Source organism: Tarenaya hassleriana, unplaced genomic scaffold, assembly GCF_000463585.1.
Source record: "Tarenaya hassleriana unplaced genomic scaffold, ASM46358v1 Cleome9, whole genome shotgun sequence".
NCBI classification, from domain to species: domain Eukaryota; kingdom Viridiplantae; phylum Streptophyta; class Magnoliopsida; order Brassicales; family Cleomaceae; genus Tarenaya; species Tarenaya hassleriana.
This window is the reverse complement of record NW_010971389.1, coordinates 4109317-4120201: the sequence shown is the minus strand read 5'-3', so window position 1 is coordinate 4120201 and position 10885 is coordinate 4109317. Positions and strand designations below refer to the sequence as shown.

At 41.0% G+C, this 10885-nt stretch overlaps 2 protein-coding genes and 1 pseudogene across 2 annotated transcripts; all 3 read right to left on the bottom strand.

Moving 5' to 3' along the window:
• Nucleotides 1–1034: 1034 nt before the first annotated feature.
• On the bottom strand, nucleotides 1035–2722 carry LOC104804557 (annotated as a pseudogene).
• Nucleotides 2723–5362: 2640 nt separating this feature from the next.
• Nucleotides 5363–6715, bottom strand: LOC104804556 (putative polyol transporter 1). Its single transcript, XM_010528866.1, has 4 exons — nucleotides 6595–6715; nucleotides 6144–6490; nucleotides 5522–6060; nucleotides 5363–5444 (listed from the first exon to the last, which is right to left on the bottom strand). Exons 1-4 carry the CDS (start codon nucleotides 6713–6715, stop codon nucleotides 5363–5365), a joined length of 1089 nt encoding a protein of 362 aa, XP_010527168.1.
• Nucleotides 6716–7739: 1024 nt separating this feature from the next.
• On the bottom strand, nucleotides 7740–8804 carry LOC104804357. The gene has a single exon (XM_010528624.2). It carries the CDS (start codon nucleotides 8761–8763, stop codon nucleotides 7777–7779), a length of 987 nt encoding a protein of 328 aa, XP_010526926.1. The 5' UTR covers nucleotides 8764–8804; the 3' UTR covers nucleotides 7740–7776.
• Nucleotides 8805–10885: the final 2081 nt, after the last annotated feature.

The following is a 10885-nucleotide window of genomic DNA, read 5'->3' as shown; positions in this document are numbered from 1 at the left end:
GGGGGGGGGGGGGGGGGTGTCGTTAGTTGATGGATCTCCATCCCCCCAACATGTTCTTAGAATAGAAACCATTTGGTCTCAAACTCTCAAGATCTGTAACAACTTACGGATAAAATAATATAAAGAGGCTTATTATATATATGCGTCTCGATTGCATCCAAGTTTTCTAACTGTTTGGTAACACATTTATTTCTCGATTTTTTTTTCTTCTTCTTTTATAAACATATCTACTAAAAAGTACTATATTTATTAATTTAGTTATATATTAGTCTTAATTAAATTAATGTAATAAAATATTCGAAATTAAATTTAAACAGATTTATAGATAGATAATTATTTTTCATTTTTTTTGTGGGTCTGGAGTATTCGAATCCTCACCGCATTTTTTTTTGGATACGCAAAGTTCGGATATACCCCAACTATGAGATCGGAACTGAATGATGCACTATAACCGTCAAATTTTAAAACCTTCGATCTAGAAGGAAATAAACATACCGATCCACATGTGCGACGGATACGGAGAGATTCGAATTTTTGCGAGAGATATGAAAAGATTTCATAATATTATTTTCATTTTACAAAATTTTATTATTTCAATTTTACAAATTTATATTATGTAATTAAGATTTCATAGTATCTCGTATATTTTTTCAATAATTTTGGATTATTTTGATGAACTTCAACCCATATTTTTTTTTTCATTTTTCAAACTTAAGGTGTCGATACCCTTAAAAGTTTTAAATTCTCCAACCCTAAGTAATGTAACCCTAAACCTGTAACGTCCCCAACAATATTCTTTATACCATATTAAATATTCGAATAGAGTATAATATTCAAGTTTAGGATTACACTACCCATAGAAATGAAATAAAATCTTATAATAGAAAAAATAATCAGATCTGACATATTCAGCGGATATAAGGAAAATTTTCGCCAATTTTCTCCTCATGTCTTGCAAAAAACGCATTCGGATACAAATGGCGTTTTAATTTCTCGCAGAAACATTAAATTAAAAATAGAAGCGTTTTATCTCATCACCGCCCGTCGCCGATTTCTTGGACGGCGGCATCATTCTTCTTCTTGGCGGTGTAGCTCCCGAAGAGATTCTCTATTTCCTCCAGAGGCTTTCCTCGAGTCTCCGGCAAAACAATGAAGAAGAAGAGCCACGCCACCAAGGCGACGCCTGCGAAGAGCAAGAACGCTCCTCCTATGGTGAGGGCGTGAGTGAGAGAGAGGAAAGTCATCCCGATGGTTCCGCTGATTAGTCTGTTCAACATCACTCCTAGGCCAGCGCCTTGTGCCCTAAGCCTGACCGGGAAGATCTCCGAACAGTAGACCCATGTCACTGGTCCTGCCCCGAGCGAGAACGTAGCCACGAACGTCATCACGGTCGTCACGCTCAGCTTGATTGCCCACCCGATGTTTCGGCCCTCGTTGCGGTTGATGACTGTGAGGCTCGACCCGAGTGCGGCCAAGGACACGAACATGCCCCCCATACTGCTCAGAAGCAGGAGGACACAACTCTATAATTTTATAGAGCGTCTTGACGAGCCCTACTGCCACTGTTGCAAGAAGCTGATCGTGCTTGGATTTCATCCCGGCTTTCGCGAAGATGGTGGGAGAGTAAAGAACGACGGCGTCGATTCCGGAGGCTTGCTGGAAGAAGTGGATGCCAAGACAGGCGATGAGGATGTGGCGAACAACTGGGGTGGGCTTGATGAGGAGGTCCCTCCAGACACCTTCTCCGTGGCTCTTCTTGTCCGGAACCGTTATGACGTCTCCTTTCATTTCTGCTGGGATCCCGACAGCGGTTTTGATTTCATCAAGTCTCAAGATGGCTTCGTCATTGGTATCGGAGGTCTTCTCGAGGACTTTCATGGCGTCACCAAGACGACCCTGCATGACGAGCCACCGAGGGGACTCGGGCATTGCCAAGACTCCAAGGGCTAAAAACACGGCCGGGACGGCTCCGATCCCCAACATAAACCTCCATCCCAAATGCTCGGGTAGCTTGGCGAAGAAGAAATTCGAGACATATCCGAGTAGAATACCGATGTTGATGAAGATCTGCACAAAAAACGTTCCGAGTGTCAGGCAAGAAATCTTGCTCAATGTGATTCGTTGTTAAAGCGGTTTTCTTTCATATGAACCTCGGGGAAAGAGCTGAGGAAGCCCCGGGAAGAGGCGGGGGCGACTTCCGTGGTGTAGACGGGAGCGATCATCATGCCATAACCGACACCAATGCCGGCGACGAAGCGACCGACCATTATGAAAGGATAGTTGGTGGCAAATCCCATGAGGAGGGCTCCGGCTATGAAGAAGCATCCGGCCAGCACTATGGTGTACCTTCTCCCGATCCAATCCGACGTTCTTCCGGCCAAACCCGAACCCACGATGGAGTATACGTTTAGGATTCCCATAAAGATTTCGAGCTGCAAATCCGAGAGTTTCAGATCGTCTTTTATGAAGATAGAAGCTCCACTCACCACACCGATATCTAAAACCATCCAAAACAACAATTGTATTGAGAATTATGAAGAGTTTACATATCGATATATATACACAATATCGCTGATACGAAAATAAAGAAAGTGGACTGACCGTAGCCGAGAACGATCGAAGACATGGAGGCCAAGACGGCACAAGCGGTGGCATATAGTCTTCGGCTGCGGTCTGGTTTCTGAGACGTGACCGTGCCTGTTTCCACTCCATCGAACGCCATCTTCTGTCAGTGGTCAAGATTAGTTTATGGAACGAGGATTAATAGAGGATAAGAGAGATAAGCTATTTGATGATCTTTTGAGATAAGACACACACACACACACATATATATATATATATATACGTATATAAATCCTTTTTCTGCATCTTTGCTTTGCTATAAGAGATATTTTCAGTCAATATATTTCAACAATGAAAAGGAAAGTGTATAGAAATAGGATCTGATGATTATGGGATATACGTAAGTTTCCTTATCACATTTGACCGTGGTGAGGGTATACGTAAGTTTCCATTTCAAGCTTGATTTTGTTGCTTAATATTACAATTCGTTTTGATACGCTGGACCAATTATTTATCACACTTGGGATTTCTGTAATCTAAATTCAGTAAAATACTCTTTATTATAAAAGGAAATTTAATACCAAGTTTCCCCCGGCCCGGATCTCACCCCCTATATATATATGGGATAATGATATTTATGAAAATCATAACACATTAAATACTAACCCCGAAAAAGTTTGATTTTTTTCCTTATAAATATGGAATTATCTTCAGTGGATTTTGTTATTGAGAGGAACATAGAAAAACATTATCCTTGAATTATAAAAATGATTTAACCTAACAAAATTATTTAATAGAAAATATCTTAGCTTTTAGGATTTTGTGCTTGAGAAACATACGAAAATGTTATATTGTTTCCATAATTGTTGAAATTATCCTTACATTATAAAAATTATTTATTCTAACAAGATATTTAATAGAAAATATTTTATTCATAAATGGTTCATTTTTTATAAAGATTTAGAACGTTGGGGACGGACATGATGTCACCCAAACTGAAGGATTGACATAGATGTTAACTAGAAATCAGGAATTTGAACTCTGCGATGAGCAATGTTTAAGGTTAAGCCTTTATCATTCAGTGAACTCATTTACGACATTTTTTTTTTATAACCAGGATGGTTTTCCAGATCTTCGATCCGACTACTTCCACCCGAAGTCCGAGACAAACCTTTGTATATGAACCATCTTGATCTAGAAATTATATCCATCTCCACCAATGGAATCGAACCTAAAACTTTGAAGATGATTTTATCATCTCTCATCCATTGGGCCACCAAGTGTTGGGTGTGAACGAGAATTAATCTGAACGTACAAGACTTAAAGATGTCAATTAATAGTCGAATGTCATTGATAAAACCTTATAATCTATAGAAAAAATTTGACAATAACCTTGTCTCCTTTGGACACATAAATGTACCAACCCGGTCTCAGTACTGTAGGGTCGGGTAACTGCGATTCAATATCCACGATATCCAGACTAAAGGTCGGGTATCCACCGATATTCAAATCCGAGATTTTGGAATTTCCGTAAAAAAAAATCTGTTATCATAACCCGAATCGAAATTTCAGAGAAGCGAGAAGAGATAAGATATCAAAAGAATTGGCAATCAATTCGCCTCGAAACAGATGATGAATGAGATCAACAACGAAAACATAGAAATTTTGAGAGAGATTATCAATGGATTTCGAAATCGATGAAAAACCAAGATCAACGATGAATCTGCAGAGAATAAAGTTTTCGAAATGGGGAGAGAGTAAATTCGATTTGACGAAAACCATGGTTTTTATAATTTTAAAGAAAATACAAAATATTTAATAAATTTGATTGCTATTCGGGGTATCATGATAAGCCATCATGTTTCGAAAAAAATCGAATGCAAATCTATGGTTTTTTTGGATAATTCAGAGCCGAAATCCAAACTAATTTTGGGATCGAAAGCAAAACATGCGATTGAAATTACACTTGCCTTTTCATTTTGAGACTCAAACTCGGGCGGAACAAATGATTTGCATACTCGTTTCACCGGTTGAGTAGCTCAACCGGTGAAACGAGTTTTAAATATCAAAATGATAGGTATTTGAGATTCTACTTATCCATATTGTATAGAGCTGGGGTTAGAACGAGCCAATTTGTTTTGTTAGTAATTTGCTCGGTTGAACACCTGATCCTGCAGGAGTTATCCGCCAGACCAGTGAATATCCAGATTTGATCAGAAGCAGATTTTGTATTCATCAAGGCGATGACCCGATAATAATAGTAAGCAAAAACATGAGAATCTACTAACCATTTTGGGACTGAATTGGATACCGAATTCACCACCTCAAGCTCCCAAAACGACTGCTTCTCTGCTCAATGAGACCAGAAGAAGACACCCTTTTCGTTGCTTTCCGCAAATCGTATTTTCCAATCGAGGCATTGTTTCCGCCATTCGTATCGACAAACCACTGTTTCTCTATTTGTCTCGTCTTGCTTTCTCGAGCTCGAGATTTCGCATCTTACACCTTTGCTTGGAGCAATTGCCACCACGAAAAGCTCTCAGATGACAGTTTCATCTCCAAATTCAATCTCCATGAGAGAGCCAGAGCAGATACCAAACACTTCCACGGATGTTAGCTCAAACCCTCTTCTTCTTCTTCTTCTCTTCCCTCGAGATATTGTATGCCTTTGGTTTCTAAACGGTTTCCACACATTCTTAGGCATTTTTAGAGCCATTCTAGGGTTTCGGGACTATTTCTTGACTTTGGCAGGACCCCGAGGGCATAACGCACAAATTCGGTGAGAATCGGAGAAAACAGTTCATCTGGCCCGCCCCTGACCAACTCTGGTCCGGCGGACCAGGAGATTGCCACACAAGTCCGTCCCCAGCGCTGAGCCAAGCCTGACCCGACGAAAGAGAAGGCCTGGTCCGGATGACTAAATTTGGTCAGCCGGACCAGGTGTGTTGTCGTGCTCAGCCAGTCCAAGAGCGTCTTGACGAGCCCTACTGCCACTGTTGCAAGAAGCTGATCGTGCTTGGATTTCATCCCGGCTTTCGCGAAGATGGTGGGAGAGTAAAGAACGACGGCGTCGATTCCGGAGGCTTGCTGGAAGAAGTGGATGCCAAGACAGGCGATGAGGATGTGGCGAACAACTGGGGTGGGCTTGATGAGGAGGTCCCTCCAGACACCTTCTCCGTGGCTCTTCTTGTCCGGAACCGTTATGACGTCTCCTTTCATTTCTGCTGGGATCCCGACAGCGGTTTTGATTTCATCAAGTCTCAAGATGGCTTCGTCATTGGTATCGGAGGTCTTCTCGAGGACTTTCATGGCGTCACCAAGACGACCCTGCATGACGAGCCACCGAGGGGACTCGGGCATTGCCAAGACTCCAAGGGCTAAAAACACGGCCGGGACGGCTCCGATCCCCAACATAAACCTCCATCCCAAATGCTCGGGTAGCTGGGCGAAGAAGAAATTCGAGACATATCCGAGTAGAATACCGATGTTGATGAAGATCTGCACAAAAAACGTTCCGAGTGTCAGGCAAGAAATCTTGCTCAATGTGATTCGTTGTTAAAGCGGTTTTCTTTCATATGAACCTCGGGGAAAGAGCTGAGGAATCCCCGGGAAGAGGCGGGGGCGACTTCCGTGGTGTAGACGGGAGCGATCATCATGCCATAACCGACACCAATGCCGGCCACGAAGCGACCAACCATTATGAAAGGGTAGTTGGTGGCAAATCCCATGAGGAGGGCTCCGGCTATGAAGAAGCATCCGGCCAGCACTATGGTGTACCTTCTCCCGATCCAATCCGACGTTCTTCCGGCCAAACCCGAACCCACGATGGAGTATAGGTTTAGGATTCCCATAAAGATCTCAAGTTGCAAATCCGAGAGTTTCAGATCGTCTTGTATGAAGATAGAAGCTCCACTCACCACACCGATATCTAAAACCATCCAAAACAACAATTGTATTGAGAATTATGAAGAGTTTACATATCGATATATATACACAATATCGCTGATACGAAAATAAAGAAAGTGGACTGACCGTAGCCGAGAACGATCGAAGACATGGAGGCCAAGACGGCACAAGCGGTGGCATATAATCTTCGGCTGCGGTCTGGCTGCTGAGACGTGACCGTGCCTGCTTCCACTCCATCGAACGCCATCTTGGGTTAGTAATCAAGATTAGTTTATGAAACGAGGATTAAGAGAGTAATTAGAGAGAAAAGCTATTTGATGATATTGTGAGTTAAGAGGCCATTTAGAAGGGATATATATATATGTGCGTGTGTGTGTGTAATGGCTAATAAATGATACTTCCTAAAACTGGAAAGCAACAGAGGTTCGGTACTCAATCTTTTTCTGGATATTTGTTCACAACGCTAATTATTTTAACCATGAAAGGAAAAATGGATAGAAAGAAGATTTGATGATTTTTTATAAAGACAGCGAGGACGTATGTGTATGTCTCTACGTGAATTGGTTTCTAGCTTTCTATTTCCAGCTTGAATTTTACACCGGCGCCGTGAAACATATATATATATATATATATAACAACAATTAACATTATTCTACATAGGTGATATGTGGAACTCAATATTTATATAATCTATCAGAACTTGTATATGTATACGTCCATATATGTGCTTATATATGCAAAGGGTTGCCAATAAAACTTGCATATTTATATGTTTTTCTGCTTGTATATATATATATCTCCGGAATGAAACTCGAATCAGGAATGTGAATATCATGTATGTAGATACCAATTAGGTTTATTTTGTAGGTATCATATGACATATAGGGCCAATTTTGTGAACAATTGCTTTTAGGGATAAATAAGTATTATTTTTGTTATAATTAGGGATATAAGTATTTCCCATTACGCATCACAGTAACGTTACCATGAGGGATATAGGGAGAGAGAATAACTAATCACGACTCATAATAAGCCATTTTTATGGCATACGAATAAATAAATAAAAAAAGACCAAGAGTTCATTAAGAAATGCAAATGAAGCGAATAATTAATTAAACCAAGCAACAACTCTTGCATGTACAGCAGGTTGCGACTAACATTAATTGTTGAACCGGTCGTTCAACAAGATCACAAAAGACGATAGATATTATATAAAACGATACGGTCGATAAAAACCCTAATCAAAACAACACATTAAAACCCTAAAAAGTCACAACCTGTAGTCACCATATGAGCAGATCTGGTAACTCACCGATCAAATGGTCCGGACGGATCCAGCTGTTTGCAGAGAGCGAGATACGTGAGATACAAGACTCGATCTTTAGCCCCCGTCCGATGTATCTTGGACTTGTCGCAAAAATACCTGAGCTGCTCCAACGTGCAGCATCCCAGCATTTGCCCTAGCAGCAGAAACAGCCAGTTGATCTCTTCTTTCTTCTCCCTCATCACCGGCTTCATCCCCGATTCGCAGGTCTCGCATGGCGGAAGCCGAGGGCTCATCCACTGGCTCGGAGCACGGTCACGTAATCTCTCCTTGTTCTCTACTATGTATCTGAAAATTTCCACAAACTTCTCCCTGAGATTGTAATGGATGGTGACAACCTTCTCGCACCGTTTGCACTGGACTTGGCCCGAGATCAAGTTGATACCGTTGGAGACCAAGTCTCTCATGGCGTGGACCTTGGCTGGCCTAGTGGTGGCCCACGGGTACGGCGCCGGGATTTCCTCCTCGACTCCTTCCTCGGCCTCACCTGAAATGGCCGACGATCTCCTGCGGATCTGATGGGGCTCACCAGCCGCAGCGGGACGTCCTGGCCCACGTGTGTTCCTAGGAACACTTACGGCCTGGTGGGAAGGCACGTTGGCCACCGGATGAGGAGGGAGATCAAGAGACGGCGCAACCAGTGGCGGTGGTCCCACCGACCATGGCTGAGCCACCGCAGCCGCCACGTTCCAAGAGCCGATGAAACTGTGGTCAACGAGACCCATAATGGGTTGGGGAGCGGATTGGTGGAGGTTCACCGGTGGGACGGATAGAGACAGTTGCGGTGGCCCAGCGGCCGCCGGAGATGGCGGCAGAGGCGGCGATGACATCAGAAGTTGCATGAAATGCTGGCGGTGGTCGCCGGTCACCGGTTGTACGGACGGCAAACTCGGGGTGGAGGGTCGCCTTGTGGGACCCAGGGACAAGGAGAGATCGAGGAAAACATCATTATTGGTTCTGTCGAGGACCATTATTAACGCGGCGACAGAGAGAAGAGAAGGGCAAAAGTGAGTTTCTTTAAGGAAAGGAGAAAAACATTTGATTTAGGGTTAAAGACAAGAATTTAAAGAACCGAGACACTTCCCAGTAGGTCACCCATCCTGAGATTGCTCCCGGTGGTCCCACCGACCATGGCTGAGCCACCGCAGCCGCCACGTTCCAAGAGCCGATGAAACTGTGGTCAACGAGACCCATAATGGGTTGGGGAGCGGATTGGTGGAGGTTCACCGGTGGGACGGATAGAGACAGTTGCGGTGGCCCAGCGGCCGCCGGAGATGGCGGCAGAGGCGGCGATGACATCAGAAGTTGCATGAAATGCTGGCGGTGGTCGCCGGTCACCGGTTGTACGGACGGCAAACTCGGGGTGGAGGGTCGCCTTGTGGGACCCAGGGACAAGGAGAGATCGAGGAAAACATCATTATTGGTTCTGTCGAGGACCATTATTAACGCGGCGACAGAGAGAAGAGAAGGGCAAAAGTGAGTTTCTTTAAGGAAAGGAGAAAAACATTTGATTTAGGGTTAAAGACAAGAATTTAAAGAAGAGAAGAGATGAAATTGAGATCTAAATGATTGGTTGTGCGCTGATATGAATAGAGGTCTTTATAGATACGACCAGAACTGAAAATTATCTGAATCTAGACACACGGTCTTTTTTACCTCGGATTTTACATTTGTTTCGGTCAAAAAAAACAGAAATTTATTTTTCAGTTCAAATTTCAAAAAAGCCCTAAAATATATATGAATTGGCGGCTATTTGTTTTTCTTTAAATTATTCTTTTTTCTTTTTAACACATTTTTTTTATTTTAATTATTTTATAGTCGAAGTTTCAAATTTTCAACATCAATTAACACATTTTGTTTTTTTATTCAATAAAATACAAATCTTAAATTAATATGAGCTTTTAGTTGGGAAATAAAATTTTAAACCAAAATAAAAGTTTTGCCCGAAAAGTGTATATGTATATACACAAAAAATTAGGGAAGAAAAAAAAGTATAGAAAAAGTGCAAACATTAGTTATTAGTAACAAATATATTCTCCGTATAAAGTATTTTTTTAAGTTTTTATAATATTTAGTGCAAAAAAATAATAATAATGATAATCGTTCTTTTAAAAAACTAAAAAAAAACAAATGTTTTACGTATCTAAAATTTAATTTGATAAATCAAATTCATAGAGAACTCTATCCAAATTAACAAATTTTTTGGTAGAGATTTAATCAATTAATTATATAAATTTTAACCGATCATGTTGTCCATTGATAGATTATTTTCAAACTCTATATCTTTCTAACATTTAACTCTATAAAATTGAAAATAAATAACAAAATATACATAACTATAAAAAAACTAAGGACAAAATTGACTAAACCATTCTGAATATTTGAAAATATACAAATAGATCACTATATATGTGAACTTATACAATATTTTTAAAATTTAAATTTATTTAAATTCTCTAAATCAAATAAATTATTTAAATTTTACTTTACATTTTTAAATTAAGTTATCTAGTGAAAACATACTAGAAAGTAGTTAATAGTCGCCATGTGCTCGATTAATATACGGATCAGATTAATTTACGGGTGAGCGTCCATTATCGTATCGTGTGCGCGACTACACCAGAACATAGGACCCATTGAAAAGGAAGAATAGCATAAATACCCCTGGTTTGCTACAATGACTTCACGCCATACCCTTCGAAACCCTAGAATTTCAAAAAAAAAAAGAAAACGAGTAAAAGACATAAAAGACCTTATAAAAAACGATACGTGGCGCAATAGGAAGGGAAAGACGGTTAATCTTCCCCAATCGACACTGTAACTTAGTCTTTTTCGAGACAAATTTCGAAATTGCTTCTCTCTCTCTCTCCCGTTCAAAGAAATCCGGCGAAATCCTATCATTTCTCTCTCGATTCTCAGAAATCAAAACAATGGCTTCAAAATCGAACAGAAATGAAAGCAAGACTTCAACTCCCGCTCGCAAATCGGGACGTGGTGGAAGAAAAAACCAGGAACTGAAGGTAAGTTTGAGTTTGATGCGATGCAAAAAATCTGGGTTTTTTGGTTTGAGTTTATGATTTTTAAGTTAATCGT

What these genes read in the sequence shown, in the direction of transcription:
- LOC104804357 (XM_010528624.2), bottom strand. Translation starts at nt 8,763, where the DNA reads ATGGTCCTCGACAGAACCAATAATGATGTTTTCCTCGATCTCTCCTTG.
- LOC104804556 (XM_010528866.1), bottom strand. Translation starts at nt 6,715, where the DNA reads ATGGCGTTCGATGGAGTGGAAGCAGGCACGGTCACGTCTCAGCAGCCA. An exon ending in TTCGATCGTTCTCGGCTACG is followed by an intron (nt 6,491 to 6,594) that starts GTCAGTCCACTT and finishes GGATGGTTTTAG; the next exon opens with ATATCGGTGTGGTGAGTGGA. An exon ending in TCCTCAGCTCTTTCCCCGAG is followed by an intron (nt 6,061 to 6,143) that starts GTTCATATGAAA and finishes TTTTTTGTGCAG; the next exon opens with ATCTTCATCAACATCGGTAT.